At 38.4% G+C, this 18,419-nt stretch overlaps 1 protein-coding gene across 1 annotated transcript; it reads right to left on the bottom strand.

Moving 5' to 3' along the window:
- Nucleotides 1-2,970: 2,970 nt before the first annotated feature.
- On the bottom strand, nt 2,971-14,810 carry LOC119575306 (RNA-binding protein 5-like). Its single transcript, XM_037922850.1, has 19 exons — nt 14,618-14,810; nt 11,636-11,714; nt 11,343-11,483; nt 10,703-11,181; nt 10,351-10,441; nt 10,060-10,129; nt 8,877-8,950; nt 7,376-7,483; nt 7,114-7,228; nt 6,751-6,974; nt 6,605-6,647; nt 6,257-6,435; nt 5,824-6,109; nt 5,448-5,680; nt 5,096-5,341; nt 4,799-4,992; nt 4,468-4,645; nt 3,463-4,125; nt 2,971-3,390 (listed from the first exon to the last, which is right to left on the bottom strand). The coding sequence occupies exons 2-18, from the start codon at nt 11,687-11,689 to the stop codon at nt 3,811-3,813; spliced, it is 3,030 nt and encodes a 1,009-aa protein (XP_037778778.1). The 5' UTR covers nt 11,690-11,714; nt 14,618-14,810; the 3' UTR covers nt 2,971-3,390; nt 3,463-3,810.
- Between the last annotated feature and the right edge of the window lie 3,609 nt (nt 14,811-18,419).

Below are 18,419 nucleotides of genomic sequence, written 5' to 3'. Positions count from 1 at the left end.
AAAATTTTTATTTAAAATATATAAAAAATATTATATATATTATAATTCTATATGTATATATATAATTCAAATGTATAATAAAATTTTAAATGTAATTATATTTCTATATGTATATTCCTATATGTATATAATATATATATACATAATATATTCATATATTATATATATATATATATATATTATATATTTCATATATGTATATATATATATTTCATATATGTATTATATATATATATATATATATATATTCATATATGTATATATATATTATTCATATATGTATATATACATATATATATATACTTATATATTATATAACTTATATACTTATATATATATATATACTTATATTAATATATAATATATATATTATATATATATATATACATATATATACTTATATATATATTATATATACATATATATCTATGTCACATATATATATACATATATATATGTATAATATATATATACTTATATATATCATATATTACTTATATATATATAGTATACATATATATACAAATATATATATATAATATATATATAATATTATACTTATATATTTATTATTATATTATAAAATATATATATTATATTATCTCTACTCTCTCTCTATATAATATTTCTATATATTCTCTCTATCTACTATATATCTGTACTATCTATATATTATATATATATCTATTACTTATATATCTACTCTATTACTTTACTATATTCTTATATATATATATATACTTATATAAGTATATATATGTATATATACTTATATAAGTATATATATGTATATATACTTATATAAGTATATATATGTATATATATATATATAAGTATATATATATATATATATATCTTTATCACTGTCATAGAAATGAACAAACATCAAAGATTTCATCATACATCGCATTTTAATGGCCACGAAAAGAACCAGAGAAGCGCAATACACATAATCCACAACGCAACACCCAGCGCCCAGCGGCCGTCCCCCGTAGTCCCGCACAGCGCACGCCGCCTCACGCTCTCTCCCTCCTCGACCAGATCGGACAACGGCTACTACCCTCAAGTGTCGTGCGTGAACAAGACGTGGGTCGGGTTCCCGAGCGAGTGGCGCTGCATCCGCAACGACGCCCCGCTCAAGGAGGTCGTGGTGCCGGTGGACGAGACGGAACTCAACTATTTCTTCGTGGTCACAATCCCTTCTGTGGGCGGTGAGGAATGTCCTTTTTTTGGGGCAATATTTTCTCCCTTTTTTGTGGTCTGTTCTTTCATGAAGTGTTTCTTTCACTTTTTTTCGTTATCGTAGTAAATTTGCGGTTATATTCATGTCCGTAAAACCTTACTTTTTATTATCACTATTCTCAGCTTGCTTGGTTTCAGTAGGTAAATAAATGTAATATTGATCTTTCATGTAAAAACTAAAATACTTTGCTTTAAACGTCTACTCATCACTTCGCATTTTTAAACAATTCCTTTGCATTAATGTAGGAATAAATACAACCTGATATTTACCAACTTACCCAAAACTGATACTGACACCTTACACAGCAATACTCCTTGTGTTATTCATTCCCAGCCTAATTATCTGAACCCTTAAGAAGCATTCATAATAATATTAAATATTAATCACCCCATTATTCATTTTCCCTATTAATCTTTCTCTGTCTCTCTGTCGCTGTCTCTTTGTCTCCCTGTCTCTTTATCTCTTGCCTGTCGTCTCCCTGTTTATTTCTCTCTTAACTGTTGTCTCTCCGTCTATTTCTCTCTAGTCTGTTGTCTTTCTTCCCTTCCTCTTCCCCCTCCCCCTCCCCTAACTCTGTCTCTAACCCCCACTGTCCTTTATCAAGGCTTGGTGCTCGTGATCATCTTCTGCCTGTGCTGCACGAGGACCGACTCGCCCCTCTTCAACATCTGCAGCACGAAGGTCAGCAAGCACTACTCGAAGGCGTAAGGCGGGTGGAACCAGTGAGACAACGGACAAAAAAAAGAACAAAGCAAGAACCAGAAAAAGAAAAGAAATGTTTTGATTTGCGGTTACGTCGGTGACAATGAAGATAGCACGTCATCATTTTCTTCTCTGTACACTCAGAGAAGGGGGGGGGGTGCATGTAACGGTACACGAGACCAATAGGAACTTACAAACGGCGGACTTCATTACTAAATACTCCGGCTCTTACTGTTTAACTTCTCATATTCATGTTCATTTACCAAGGAGGTAACTGAAATGTATTTCCTTCTTGAGGTTTTGATAAGTTTGGACTCCTAACAAATTATACGTGCAAAGATAAATTCTCTGTATCGTTAAAGCTTTATTTATTTAAAAAAAATATTCCCGTAACTTAACATTAAGGGTCTTTCCATTCCAGCGGGTATGATCGACGGGTTCCGTAAGGATGACGTCACAGGCGAAAAAAAAAAACATTACTTCAATGAATATTTGCCGCCTGTGACTTCATCTCTACAAGTGCCCGCCAATCACGACCGCTCATATCAACAGGTTTTACGAGACGAGCTTGTGTATAAAAAAGCGAGGTATAATTAACCCTGACAGCACAAATTTGCCACGAACATGAGTGAACATTTCTTCACAGCTTTTCTCACCACCCCGTTTCTACGTCACACACGCTGGATTCACCGATTGTGCCTTAATGAACAAAAGTTGAAAAAAAAGTCATTGGAATATCTGATTTCGATGAACTGTAATGGTTACTTTTGGGGAAAGAAATTGTAGTATATGTAGGAAAGTTCACCTTGTCTTGGCCTTAAGTTTTTTTTTTGTTTTCAAAATGCAGAGGGTTCCATTTATGGCAAGTGTGTGAATTAGCCTTTTCTTGTTACAATGTGTGGAATCGCCAGTTTCATTAAAAAGAAAAGTATTGGTAACAAATGTTTAGGCAAAATATACACCCAGTTACTGGTTTGTTTGTTTTCTAAGCCTAATTCTTTCCTGTTCGGTCGATTTAAAACGAGTCATGTTATACACATTTATTCCATGTAGCATCTCACAAAATATATAAAGAAGTCTTATAAACAAGCTACACAGCATTTGTGTCATTCATAAATGACAGAACATCACGGACTATCCCAAAATGCCTACAAAAGTTAACTATTGGAAAATAATTATCACAAAACATAATCAGTTTTTGTATACGACTCCGGCACAAACGCACAAACACACACACACACACGCACACACTTGTGACATCACGCTGGAATTTGTGATCATTATATATACAATTCTACACGGGCTACTAACATTTCGTCCAAGTTATCATGGCGGTAACTTTATTGTACATTCAGCACTTGTAACATGTATTAATGATGTTCTACTCCTACAAAGGTAAATTTTATCCTCACCTCAAAGAGCCATTAGATGTGTGTGTGACATATATACATTATATATATATATATATATATATATATATATATATAATATATATATATATATATATAATATAATATATATATATATATTACACACACACACGTGGAACTTGCAAGAAAGATTCCACATCCGTATACAGGTGTATTAGTGTAAAGTAAGAATTCATAACTCAGTTTTAATTACTAGCAGCCCGTAAGAAGGAATAAAACCAGTGAAAAAGATCACTTACAGCAATACAAGAGGCAAAAACAAGACAGATGTGATCAAGGAACAAGACCTGGAACTGTTCACAGTACCGGTCTTTCACTGTGAGAAATATAAAAGGTCTCAATACATATCATCTTGCTCAAAGATGCACACATCGGTAAAAATTGAAAGACTAACAGAACCTGCTACTTTGCCGCCTGTCACACGCCCCCGGCAACTCAGCTCTTGACAGATTTTTCTTGGGCATCGAGCTCCTGGTACCGATGAAACATCATCTTCTTGACACAATCCTTGTAGCTGTCCCCGACCACGCTGTAGGTGCTGCCCTGCATCCCAAGGCCGGCAGTGGCCACCCTTCTCTCCGTCTCGATGATGGATGTCCGGCCTTGGTTCGCCTTGCCCAGCCCCTGCCCATCGGTCCAGCCCATCTTCTTCAGCAGCTTGTTTCCAATGTTGTCGCTGCCGATGCCCTGCTTGGTTGGTTCTTCATACTTGGTAGCCTCGACCTCTTCCCGGGCGGCCATGTAACGTTCCTGGGGGAGGCAGCTTCGCGTTAAATAATAAAATCATCCATTCATAACTAAGTTTTTCCTTGCTATAATCAGTACAGAAGCATTCTTTACCATTTTATAGTTCACAGAAATATTGTCATGCATGCAATAGTCAAATACATAAAACAAGATCCCTTTCAAGCCGAAACATGCATATAAAAGTACACAAAACCAATAATGATAATTCCTAAATTATTTTTTTCTTCTAATTCAAAGGCAAAAAATTTAGAGCCTTTGATCATAGTGATTGATATCTTATTCAGCCACTCGTCACCATTCAATAAGTAAGAATTCCTCTCAAGAAGACACTAGTCTATTATGAACCTTGAGTTTGTTGGGCGCAGGTACACTTGGTTCGCCATATTTTTGCCGCCTCTCCTTGGCACGGTCTCTGTACTGGGCCGCAGTCATTCCCCCCAGTCCACCTGCGCCATCACCTGACCCTCTCGACTTCCTCATGGCCTCCAGGTTGGTTTTGTGCAGGTCTGAGAGCTGAACGTGTCTGCAAAATAAAATAAAGACTTATAAAGGCGCATCTTTCCCTTGTGAATATAGAACCCTCATGTAGATGAAACTGGAATAACCGACTTGCAATAAAAAACAAAGAAAAAGGAAATTGTGCAACACAACACTTTCGCCCTTTAGTCCTCCTTACCTGCCCAGAGCCTCTTTGTTGGGGAACTGTCTCTTGCACAAAAGACAAGCCATTTTCGTGTAGTCAACCAGCTTCTCTTCTAGTCTCTCCTCTCCACCCATGCCCCCTAGGCCAGCCCCAGACTCCTCTTCACTGTCACTTCCCTCTCCTCCATATGCTGCGACAAGGCCTGATTTCTTCATACTAGCCAGAACCTGGTGAAACATTTTCTTTGAGAATACTTCTTAGCTGCAAGGGTTAGTGATAATCCACCAATTTAATGTGTCTGACAAAGATCCTGTTCAAAATCTAACTTACTGGTGCTGAATCCTTCTTCATGTGCATCTGGAAGACCTGAGATTGCTTCTCAACAAGTGAAGCACGATCTCTTCGTTCCAAAAGCACGGCAAAGGCAGCATCTGCAGCTCCCGTTCCACTTCCTTCACGGGAACCTCCAGCAGGCTCAGCTGTGGCAGCCTTCCCTGTTATGGCACTTTCATTCCTCTTATTCTGAGCCTTGGCCCACCTCTCCATATCCTTCGCAATCTTCTTTGCAACTTTAACCTGAAAACACACGTCATATTCACAAATGAGTAAAACCCTTGAGCCATCCCAATAGTGGGAACACAACCTCAACAATCACTAAAGGTCTCCAAGAGTGTTCACCAACCTTGTCCTGCTTATCCTTCTCCTTCTCTTTCTTGTCACCCTTCTTGCCCTCGTGGCCATCCTCCCCGACAGGTGCTGGGAGGTAAGTGGACTTCTCTGCATCCCAGTAGAGATACTGGCCACTCTCAGCATTGTAGTAGTATTGGCTGCTGGCGTCATAGTACAACGTGGTGGAAGGATCATAATAGTAACCTGAGGTTTCATCATACTGGTATGTGCTGACATCAGGAGGAGCTGCAAAGAGAAATATATATATAATGAATAACACTAAGTATAAATACATGAATATATCTGTTCATCCCTTTTCCCTATCCTCGTTCAAAATTTATTTCTGGACAGAACACTTAATGCCATCCACACTTCTCATTCCAACTTACGGTAAGTGGGATATTCTCCAGTTTGAAGTTGAACTCCATCATAATTGGCAGAACCCGGTGTAGTTTGTGTCACTGTCTGATCAGATGTTGTTGGTGCTGTAGTGGCAGGAGTGCTGTAAGTGCTCTGTGCTGCTGCCGCTGCAACTGCCGCTGCACCGCTTGTTGAAGTGTTTGCTGCTGACTTTTGCTGCATCGCTTGAAGTGCAGACTGTGCAACTGCAGCAGCAGCATTGACTGAATCCGACTGATTTGAACTGCCTTGTTGTTGTTGATTCTGCTGATAGGCCTGCAAAAAAGAGAGAACAATTCAACAAGCTGTTATAGTAAAAAAAAAAAAAAAATATCTACTCTTGCATCAAACTTGTTTTTACACACAAAATTAAATTTCCTTCTTGATCCTGTGTAGGAAACCTAATTCAAAAGTCCTAAGTACCTGTGCCTGCTGTTGGTAGTACATGGTGTAATACTGGACATAGGATGCATGCTCCTCTGGCGTTTGGGCATACAAAGAGGCACTGTACTCTGCAAGCTGTTTGATGTCAGCACCTGCAGTATACTCTGCAGGCTGATGGTACTGCTGCTGTTGCTGCTGCTGTGCTGACCAATTATTACCTGAAATTATATCAAGATTACCTTCCCTATGAAATGTCAAAATAATGTTATACAAGTAGTCATAGTTAATGAATCTTTTGTGATTGAGACCCTCACTGGCTGGGGAAATATTTAACAAAAACAAGAATGGGGAAATATTTAACAAAAACAAGAATGGGGAAGTAATTACCATTGCCATTATTTGGGTTCAGTTTGCAGTAGGATATGGTGACCTGTAATGGAGATTAAGAACTCAGCATCAATTCATACTTGCAGGAAAAATAGATCTGATAGCAATAGGACATAAATAATGATCTATAACTTGAGATTCATTACCTGCTTGCCATCAATAGTGGGAGGTGCATGAGCAAGCTTATTGTGCAACTGCATCGAGTCTAAAACAGAATTCAGCTCAATGTAGCACACCCCTCGAGAGGTGTTGGTGAGGGGATCCCTCCCTATTCGCACAGATCTTATGGGCAGGTCACTTCCCACATGCTGGATGCCTTGAAGAACACTCTCCTCTGTACTCAGCACATCCAGTCCACGCAGGAGCAAGGCTGAAAAGGTAAAAATTTATAAATCCTACCTTAATTGCATACTTACTACAGCCTACATTTCATTATCCCTACTTGTTAAAAAATAGATCTGTCTGCTTAGTGATTACCTTTTCCAGTGAATGCTAGTCAGGGTACTTACTATTAGTTGGGTAGGTACACACTTCATCACTGCCTTCTTCACCTGCCTCAGACTCATGCCGAGGGGCCGAGCACTTGAAACAGGAATCACGACGCTTGAAGTTATGAGCACCACACTGAGTAAAGAAATGATGGGAGAAATCAGGGCTATACTACACTTACATAAAATCAAATGCTCAAATACAAATTATATATTAGAATCTTATTAAAAAAAGATCACTATATTTTCCTAAGAAATTTTGTTTGCCAAAATAGTGTCTTACCCTGATACAAAACCAGTCTTGTGATGCTTTAGACTGCCGCTCGGAGGATTCCTTGGGGATGGAATACTGCAAAGTTGCTCTGTACACATCTTGCAGGATAAGTACACCCTGCAAAAAATACCCACATACACATTAGAAAATGGTCTTGTGCAAAATTTTAAGGTCTTACATGAGCTGCAACTTTTGGACTCCAGTTCAGCCTCGAATGAGCCAGGACAAGAGCTAATCCTACAGGTATGTCTGCCTTCAGGTCAACCTAGAATATGTTCTCTGACTATCAGTGATGTGAAAAAAACTAGCAGTGAGGGCAGGGCAGGGGAGGGAAGGTTTGAGCATTACACCTGTGTAAAAGCTCTTCCCTGAAATCCCAAGAATGGCAGTACTGGGCAAAAGTCGCACGTCTCAACCTACAGAGGAAGGAGTGCCAACACCCTGGCTGGAGGAGAACCGTGGTGCCGAGACTTTGTTGTTGTGGATGTTCGGGTGAGCACGTTTACTGTAGTGGTTGTTGTTGCTGATGCTGTTAAAAGCAGAGGGTCCCGCAGGGTAGCCCTTATCAGACTTGCTCCTTGGATATTTTCACCTTTCATTGGGAATGGATTTACAGTGGCAACTATTTCACTGACTGTCGCAAGCATGCATCCTTGAATGTGCTCTCAGGGTACTCCAGAGGTAAAGCAGTGGGATATACTAAGACCACCTCTTGGATGCAATAATCATACACTAAAGGAAAGCAGGAAAGGATGCACTATCTGACACAAAGAGGGGAAGGTAAATACTGCATATATATGTAGAGAAATAGATATATATATATATATATACATAACACTTAAGCATTTCCTCTTTAAATCAAATCCAACAACATGAGTCTAGGGAGCTTTAGTTACCCCATGGCAGAGGTGGCCTTCATTATGTATATCCCTGGCCATGCTCTAAGTGTTAATAAGCCACTGCCTTAGACAGCTGAGCAAAAAATCTAGTCTTAGGTTCACTGAATCCTAGGTCAGCTTAAACTACTAATGTGTTCACAATCACCCTTTAACATTCATACCATGAATAAAGGAAGGTCATGCTTACATAAATACAGTATCAAGGAACAAAAATGAGCAAGCGTAACTTTTAAAAAAATATATAAAAAAATTAATGGAAAAAAAACTCAGAAAAAAAATATATTGTGCACTCCAAGTGATGTAAGACTGAGGTTTTAAATACAAGTAAAGGATGAGGGGCCATACTCTCATAACGCACATGTACAATAACTGGTCAAGGTCTAACATTAATAGTTCCTCACAGAAAGTGACACAAGTTATCTGACTCAACATTGGAAGCAAAATTACAAGAGGAACATAATGGCTATGATGGTATTGAGGAAGAGGTAAACCCAGTGTTACTGGCAGAGTTGGCTGGGCCGTGACCCCTTGGCCGCGGCCAGGGGGTCCAGAGGCCCTGCCGGGGGAACTGCCGGGGGCCGGGCCGGGCCGGCGGGGATTCACCGCGATACCTGTTTGGCTTCCATCCACCGTGTGGCGTCATGTACCGTCGTAAACTCCACGAAGGCAAAGCCTCTTGATGCACCTAGACGCAAGAACACACACAAGCAAGTGTTAATAAATGATGTTCTTAAAGAAGGCGTGAGGGACACTCAACGTGGCACCCTCAAATGGCCGTGAGTTGGCCCTGTGGCCACATCCAGCCACTCTATGCTCACCTCGCTGGCTCTGCTACCATTTAACAATAATTTACATGGCCTCTTCCAAGTCACAGGGGCCACAAAAATACCAACACTGTAATAATTACTGCATTGGTTGAAAATACTTTAATAAACTCTCATCCAGCACAATGATACACAATACTCCTGTGACATCATGCTCAATCACAACAGTTGATGCTCAGCCACACTGGTCAATGCAAATGCTCCCACTCATTCACAAGCACACAGTCACATATGAGCCCTCTAGGTGTTCAGGGACAGGTGCTTGCCCCCTACAGCTGCATCTCCGGTTCAATCTTACAAGGGGTGAAGGTACAGAGTGTAAGTAAACATTTATATAAACACATCACAAACTGGATTTAAGGTTAAATGTTTCTTTTACATATTCCTTTTTCCAAATTTTGTTGAAATTTATGCACAGAGCTGGCATGCTTAAAAAATACATGTATTGTAAATCATCTAAATTTATTAATTATACTTTCACTATATAATATTCACCATTACTGAATACCAAAAGTCAAATTCCTTAAGCAAGTACTAACAAAACATGATGAGCAGCAATGTTATGTCCTATTCACTATTGTCTAGGTACTCACACCTTTAGAAGAACAGGAATAAAATGATAATAATAATGATTAAAAAAAAAAAGTTGACAACACTGCTGATCTGCTGACCAAGTGTAGTCGCCTGGAAAAGTTTTTGGATTTAGTGCGCGCACATCTACAAACTCTGCTTTTCTCCCGTCCTTGTATACTCCTCTAGGTTTCCAATAGCATTTCTCTCTCTCTCTTTCTCTCTCTTTTTAGAGCTTGCGAACGTGTATGTGCGTGAGACCCTGTGACCTGGGTACCCCTTTCAGCCAGCGAGATTAGCACGCGTGGACAGGAAAGAACATGGATAACAGAAAATTGGGAACTAAAACATAAAAACTGAGGATTCTGGGAGTTTTAAGGCCCATGGGAATGTTTATTACCTGACTCCTTTTTCCTGACGAGGCGGATATCCTTTGGCATAAGGTTGCATGCTAGGATGTCTGCCCGGATCTGGGGGAGGGGGGGGGGGATAAAAAGTTGACTTTAGAGAGAAGTAACAAAAATAAATACTATTCTATGATCTATCTCACAAAATACTCAATCTAGAATTACATTAATCATTATATATTAACAATAATAATAGTAACTAACTGTGATAATAATGATAAGGATAGCAAGGTATTAAAACACCTGAAACCTGTAAAAAAAAAAATGTGGGTGTTAAGACTCACATCATTCTCTGTGATGTGCTGTGCAAGTCCCCTGACCATGATAGTATTGTTAGGCGGCTGCGACTTATAATCTGTCCTTTCATCTTCATAACTGAAATAAAGGAAAAGGAAATGCATGACAAATGAGTTAGAAATAAACAAGAAATTCTGCTGCCTACAGCTGATGGCCTTGTCGTTGAAGAGGAATTCTTCATAAGAATACCATCGTCTCTCCCTGATCTCTTATTCTACTGATATCAGGTATACTTTTAGGAGGAATATTAGAGGAGCTAGAAATCATGAATAGCAAGATGAAAGAGCATCAGCAGAAAAAAAAAAAAAAAAACAGAAGAGGAAGCGATCTGAAACTCACTTATCTCTGTCCCTATCATAATCCCTGTAGTCACGGTGATCTCTGTCCCTGCGAGGGCTGCGGTCGCGATCATCGTCCCTCCAGCGGTCCCGGTCCCTATCGCGGTCTCTGTCCCTGTCTCGGTCCCTGTCACGGTCCCGATCCCTGTCCCTGTCCCGGTCCCTGCGATCCCTGTCTCTATCCCTCCGGTCGCGGTCACGGTCCCTGTCCCTGTCTCTACGGCGGTCCTCTCTGTCGCGCCGGTCACGATGCCTAGGCGGATCCGGCTCATAGGCCGGGGCCGCATAGCCGTCATACGGGTCAATGGCACTCCGACCATGGCCATGCCCATGCCCGTGGCCATGCCCATGGCCACGCCCACCTCCTGGCGCTGGTGCCGGGGCTATGTATGCTCCCTGGGGATGGGGAGGGGCGAGAAAAGTTGCATGAGGACAAGCTTCTCTAAAACTTATGCCATGTTCAGCTGATAATTTTTCTCTCTATAAATGGAAACAAAAAAAAAACTTAAGCTAGCATAGGCAGTCCAATATCAACATGGCTGGAATTGTCACAAGCAATCACATCTATCACAGGCATGATATTCAACAAAATCTAAGCCAACCTATTGTAAAAACAAAAACAAGTGACCAGAGATACTTACGCTGACCTGCGCAACATACTGCGGATATTGCGCATAGGCGGCAGCCTCTAGACTGCCGTACGCCGCAGCTGCGGTGTACATGTGTTGTTGGGCGGCCATGGCATTAATCATCTCTGTGAGGCCAAGTCCCTGCCCTTGGAGCTGCAGGAGAGAGAGAACAAGAGAAATAGTAGCATTCATAAACAAACTACAGTAGTATAAGTATTGCATTATACAAGTTAAGCATTTGGGTCTATATGCTCAGTTTGTATTTCGCTCTAATTCACAGGTTTACTGCCGTTCTTGACGTTTACATTTGTATCTCCATTTCGGTCCCTCCCATAAACGAGGGCAATGTTTACCTCCATCCTCCAGAGCTGGTGAACGTGAGGTCTGAAAGCCAGAGAGAAAAAGGTTAGTGGGTTCATTTTCACTCAGTGTTGCTTTTTATAACTGAAAAGAATTTTAAATATATATAGGCAAGTCAGGCATGATACTTTTCAATATAAATCCAAGTGAAAAAGACTTTCATTAACATATTAAACATGTATTAGTGTATGATTTATATGACATTCAAAGAAATTAGTTAAGTATAATAAATTATGCGGAAGGAAGGAGGGAAAGAAGCAGAGGAAAAAAGAAAGGAGAAAGAGAGATTCCCCACCAATAAAGACTTCACACTGCTTACATCAGTACCTAACAAGTTACTTGAACTGTTAGACAGCAAGAATACTATAATTTATTCATAATGTGAGTGAGGTAGATCAAATACCAAATTTTTATAGTCAAACACTAATACAAATACGTTTCACATTATGATCAAAATTACAAAACTATATATACTTATATCATACTAATTCCAAGAATAAAAATGCAAATACTTTGAAAACTATGTAAAATCCATAACCCTTTTTTCACCCATGTTAACGTATCAATATCGTAGTTTTATCTTATCATCACCAAAGTATGGAAGGTTTCTGTGGTTAGTTTCACTTGGTTTGGAGTGTAAAAATTGCCAGCTATGTTAATCACCCTCTCTGGAGTTGCTGATGTCGCATGGCAGCTTCAAACTCTTAGCAAAGTGCCCACAAATTTTTAAGCTTTTAAAGTTAGTACTTGCCCTTCTCAATTAGTGTCAAATCTCCAAGTAAATATTTCAATATAACATACTTTTCCTTGCAAGTGCCAAAATATACTAGTACAACTACTTTGAACCTACATCTAAATATGATTCAGTCATGACAAGATGAACGCCCTAGCCTGAAGAACAGTGTTGTAGGCAATGAAAAAAACATTCACTGATATCAAAACCAATCTGCAAAAGCTAACATCCTTTCCTCTTCTCACATCATTCAACTTGTGCGAGAACCAATACTCATTGCGCACAATACCTATATTCCAGCTGCAGAGGTTCCTCTAGTACAACAATTGTCCCTACAACCACCCTTCCCTTCACTCTTAAGGTAAAGCCAACTTGTATCTCTGAGTGTACAGAATACACTGATGAAGCAGTTGGGCAGAAAATATGGTGACTGGCATGGGGATAGCTTCATGGAGAGAAGAGTCCAGAGGCAAGATTTTTAAAAAAAAAAAAATCCTTTAGCCCATCACCACAAGGTAACAGAAATTCCTGAGTATTATAACTCTTGTGATTTCTGGCAATGGCCAGACAATGGGCACGGGAGTCTACTACATCAAGCAGAATGCTCCGCTCCACGCACTCTGGCGCATCGCCATGCACGTAGGCATACCCCACAGACCAAATGGTGTAAGACGCCAGTACACGCGACTCGTCTAAAATGGGTTAAATCATGCTGTGGACACTATGGGTCCAGGAGTCATGTTTCACTAATACCATTGCAGTCTACAATTCTGTCGTCTAATCTGGGATTACTTTTTGCCTAAATGATGCACATTACATATGTATTAAACCATGATTGAAAAGCAGCAACTTTAAATATGAAAATGCATTGAATAAGTTTCCTGATGATCATACCAAACTTATGCATTAAACTTTAATTGTTGCTCATATAGTAAAAGCATTTTATTGATTGATTGCATTTACAAAAAGTAGAAAAAAAAAAAAAAAAAACACAAAAAGCACTATTGACAGTAGTTCTGTGTCAAGCTATTTGCGTCCTGCCGGATGTCGTCACACTCAAACCACAAACTCGACACAGTAACAGCTTACAAACCTTCGTGCTAATCAACACCACCTACGGAAGAGCTCAATATTTACACTTCCCATAATAATCAAGGTAGCATGAGGCAGACAGACTGCTCTGCACAATGTAAGAAATATATTAATTGCTCTAAAGACCCAATATCATTATAGTACTAATACTGTACTGTCAATCCTTCAGACAAAAAGTTCTCCTGGACGTAAATTTATGGCTTTGCCTAAAAAGGAAAACAAGCAACTCCCATGAATGCCAAAAACATGAAAATAGGATCACTTGAATGTTTACTCAAGCGTAGGAAAGGAAATTTGATGGCGGTTCTTCAAATACCGAGACAAATATCAAACAACTTCTTTGCTATTTATCTGCATTTTTTTTTTTTTTTTCTTAATAAAAGATGGCTGCTTAGAACTTCACACGTACTATCTTTGTTCAGGTTTTTATTTTTCACACTTTTCATTACTTCTTAAAAAGCCTGTTATGAGCAAAAAATTCAACGTCCCCGAAAATTGCGGACAAATTTTCCGTCAACTTTTCCAAGGCCTAAGGTTCAGCCCGGCCGTGACTCTGGCCTCACTGCCCTTGCTGTCAGCTGGAGGGAAGGCCACAGAAGAAAAGCGCCCGAGAATGTTGCCGTCGGTCGGCTGGCAACGTCCGATCCTTCATTCCGGGCCTTTGGTGCCTTTTCCCGTAAAAAAATAAATAAATAAATAAAACAAATAAATAAAAAATAAAATATAATAAAACCCCAAATCTGAAAGGTCAATAGGTTTTAAGTCTTCTCTCTTCCCCGATTTTTGCAATTTCTTCCATTTTCTCCCCGAAAATCTTCGGGTTGAGTTATAGGCCTATACATGTTTCCAAAAAAAAAAAAAAAAAAAAAAAATCTCCCAAACTCCTAGCGGAACCTCGTAACGAGGGCGAGCCGCCGCCGCCGCCCGGAGCGCAGGCGAGCGAGACCCTCGGCCTCCGACTCGAAGGCCTCGGCAGGAGGCCTCTGGGGTCTGCTTCCCAGCCGCCCTCTCCTCGCATTTTCCTCCCTCCCAACTCTTCTCTCGCCGGCGCGCACCCTCCCCGCCTCCCCCGGATAGTAGCACCTCCGCCGAAGTTACTTACGTCGTTATTAGATGCGTTTTCGGCGGCAGCGAGGAAGAAAGGCTGCGCGGCTCGCGGTCCCACAAAATGGCGATCGGGGCTGCACTGGGGCGGCGTCCCGATGCGTGCGCGAGCAGGCGGCCGGAGAGTCTGGGTTGGGGCTCCGGAAGGTATGGCGGGGGGAACGGTGCTTGGGCGATAATTGTAGGAATGAACGGTGTGTCTTAATCTTTTTAGGAAGTGTTTCTTGGAGGGGAAGGGGCGATTTCGGGAGAAATCCCCTCGAAAATAAGTGATAATGATGTGGACGACGACGGATCGCCGCGAATGGATTCGAACGAAACGTGGAGAACGGTTTGGATTGATTTTTTTTTAATTCTCGTGCAATGGCGACGTTGCATAAGCCAAAAACAAAACAAAACTATTGCCCTGAAATAATTAAGTGCTTCGAAACTTTTAAAAAAAATACGCGTATTTGCAAGAGCAAAACATACAACGCAATAAAACGAGAATATTCCTAAGCGGCACCTGTTCGATGTTGCCATATGTTGGGGACGTAATTTTCCCCGAGGGTCAAAGAACCTTTTAATTTTACTGATTTTTTTCTTTTTCTCTCTCTTTTTTGTGTCTTTTTTACAGGCGTAGAAATACTAAAGGGTTTTTACTCGCGTTCCTGCTTGGAAAATGAGAACATTCAGATGGAAAATAGAGGAGTGATGTTTAAATGCAAGAAAGACTGAAAGGCGTCGTTGTGTGATCGTCTGCAAAGAAAACAACAATAATAATAATAAATAATAATAATAAATAATAATGATAATAATAATAATAATAATAATAATAATAATAATAATAATAATAATAATAACAATAATGATAATAATAATAATAATAATAATAATAATAATATAAATAATAATAATAATATAATAATAATAAAAATAATAATAATAATAATAAAAAAATAATAAATAATAATAAAATAATAATATAATAATAATAATAATAATAATAATAATAATAAATAAAATAATAAAATAATAATAATAATAATAATGATAATAATAATAATAATAATAAATAATAATATAATAATAACAATAATAATAATAATAATAATAATAATAATAATAATAATAATAATAATAATAATAATAATAATAATAATAAAATAATAATATAATAATAATAATAATAATAATAATAATAAATAAAATAATAATAATAATAATAATAATAAAATAATAATAATAATAATTATAAATAATAAATAATAATAATAATAATAATAATAATAATAATAATAATAAATAATAATAATAATAATGAATAAATAAATAAATAACATAATAATAATAATAATACAATAAAATATATAATAATAATAATAAAATAAGATAATAATAACTAAAATAATAATAAATAATAATAAAAATAATAATAAATAATAAATAATAAATAATAATAATAATATAATAATAAAATAATGTAATAATATAATAATATAATAATAATAATAATAATGAAATAATAATAATAATAATAATAATAATAATAATAATAATAATAATAATGATAATGATAATAATAATAATAATAAAAAATAGAATTTAATTGATGAAAAATAATGATAAAAAATAAAAATGAAGATAAAATCAATAGAAACATAGCTGAATAAATAAAGCCGAAGCAAGAAATGAAAGTAAGAAAGGAGATGTTAAATGAGAGTGAGAATGAAACTGAAACTGAAAAAGCGACTGAAGACCAAGATACAAATAAACGTAAGAAGCCCAATCGCCCTTTCCGCGCTGTGACAAACCGAGGAGCATGAATAGAGTCAGTGTGCCGTCGGCCTCAACTGTACATTCTTCCTCCCTGGCTCCAACGCGCTCGCTCTGGTTCGCCGAAACCGAATGAATCTGACGCCGGGTAGTTTCTCCTCCCGCGTTCAGTGGCGTCCGATCTCTTTCCACAATATCCACTTCGTCTTTAGCCTCCAAATACCCACGGTTCATGTGCCTTAATTTCTACCCGTGTCTGTGTCCGATATTCCAGGCACCTACTGTGAACCTTTTTGTATTTCCTTTCTCTCCTGCTCAGCTGCTGGGTCCCTTAATTTGCATGTTTTATTATTATTATTATTATTATTTTTAGGGGGGGATTTCCTATCCCAAGGCACACTCCCATGGTAATCTCACTTTCTTCAGTCCCTCCTCTTCCTTTGATAATTATATCGTAGATATTGAAAAAAAATAATAATAACAAAAATCCACGTATTGCAAAACAATTGCGATATATTTCTTTGCCTATCTTTTTCTCCTTTTTTCCATCCTATCGACATTTTCCTTCCCATCCTGTCTCCATACAGTTCTGCCCATTGAACATTTGTTTTTGTTACTAAGCTTTTTTTTTAATAGGCAAAATCGCCTGAGTCTCGTAGTGCCCAAGCAGGCTCCTTTGGTTTCCAGTCACTTCAGTCGTCCTGCCGACGCAAACGGCAAGGGTCTCAAAGCTGGGTCCTGGGGCAGTCCTATTCTGACCTCAAGTCCATGTTTTGTCCCCCCCACCTTCCATACGTGGCGTTGACTCTCGCTGAGTTACCTCGATACTCATCTTCCACCATTGTAGACACGCTCCCTAACGTCTGCATGCTTATAAGCAGATGTTTTTAGGAACCGGTTCATACACCTTTTCCCAAATCAACAAAAACAACAGAAACATCTTTCTCCCTTCTTCCAGCCTTCTCTTGCAGCCGCCTCGAGTGTGTGCGGTTTCACCCAATCTCTCCGTGAGCAAAAGCTTTCCCAAACTGGGATTCTTTTTCTTAATCCTGCGGGTCTTTCGTTCTTCAGCATTCATCAAATGCTCTGCAAATTCAATTCCTCGGTGTTTCACGATTCCGTTATATATTTGAATATGATTATTTTTGTATAGTGCCATAAAACTTCATATGCGCGATTAATTAAGTACAGTAATATTTTATATGCTTATAGACTTTGTAAATGGGGTATGCAAATTTAATTCCTCGGTGTTTTTCGATTCCTTATTTATTTATGTACAGTGAAATAAAGCTTTATATGCGTGGTTAATTAAGTACTGTAATATGTAAATGCGTATAGATTTCGTAAATGGGATATGCATAAGGTGGGTTTTTGCACACCTTTCTTGGCCATATGCTTACAAACCTTAAAGTCAAGTTATCCTTACCGCTGATTATCAACTATTTATTTTGGTCATTATGTTTTCACATCCTTTGTACTCATTACACCTCCTCGTCTCTGAGTATCATTTATCGATCATTTTGCGTTTGGCATTTCCTCCAAAATCCCTTCTTTCATTCTCGACAATACTCACTTGTTTGCAAACTAAGCCCTATTAATGCAGAGGGGAAGTTTCTGCCCCCCCCCCCCACGCAGCCTCCCCCCACATCCTGTTGGCAAGCCTGTTTCAAAGTCCTTCTGAAGCCACGTGGAATGGATATGAAGGACCTGATATCCTGAAATACGACAACAAAGGATTCAACAGGACCTGCAGCTGGTTTGCACCAACACGCTACTCCAATTAGCGCCCAGCAGTTTTGTGCTGAAAAGGAAAGAAGCCACAACAAGGAATGAAACTGAGTCATCTGACACGTTATTGTTCATTTTACTTGAGCGTAATTGCTATAAATATTGATTTGAAAAGTATACAACACTGGAAATGACTGCATATTAGATTTTTTGAGACATTAACTCAACTCCATCATCGACATAGCAAGTGGGATAAAAATCAAACTTGGAGTATATCCCATTATTGCTTCCTTTAACCTTCCCATATAAACATCAAT

Source organism: Penaeus monodon, chromosome 7, assembly GCF_015228065.2.
Source record: "Penaeus monodon isolate SGIC_2016 chromosome 7, NSTDA_Pmon_1, whole genome shotgun sequence".
Lineage (NCBI taxonomy): Eukaryota > Metazoa > Arthropoda > Malacostraca > Decapoda > Penaeidae > Penaeus > Penaeus monodon.
This window is presented reverse-complemented; position numbering and strand designations above follow the sequence as displayed.

Coding starts and splice junctions, on each gene's coding strand:
- LOC119575306 (XM_037922850.1), bottom strand. CDS start 11,689: ATGGAGGTAAACATTGCCCTCGTTTATGGGAGGGACCGAAATGGAGAT. Junction 11,182..11,342: donor AGTATGTTGCGCAGGTCAGC/GTAAGTATCTCT, acceptor TTCCATTTATAG/AGAGAAAAATTATCAGCTGA. Junction 8,951..10,059: donor CGTCAGGAAAAAGGAGTCAG/GTAATAAACATT, acceptor TCTTGCGTCTAG/GTGCATCAAGAGGCTTTGCC.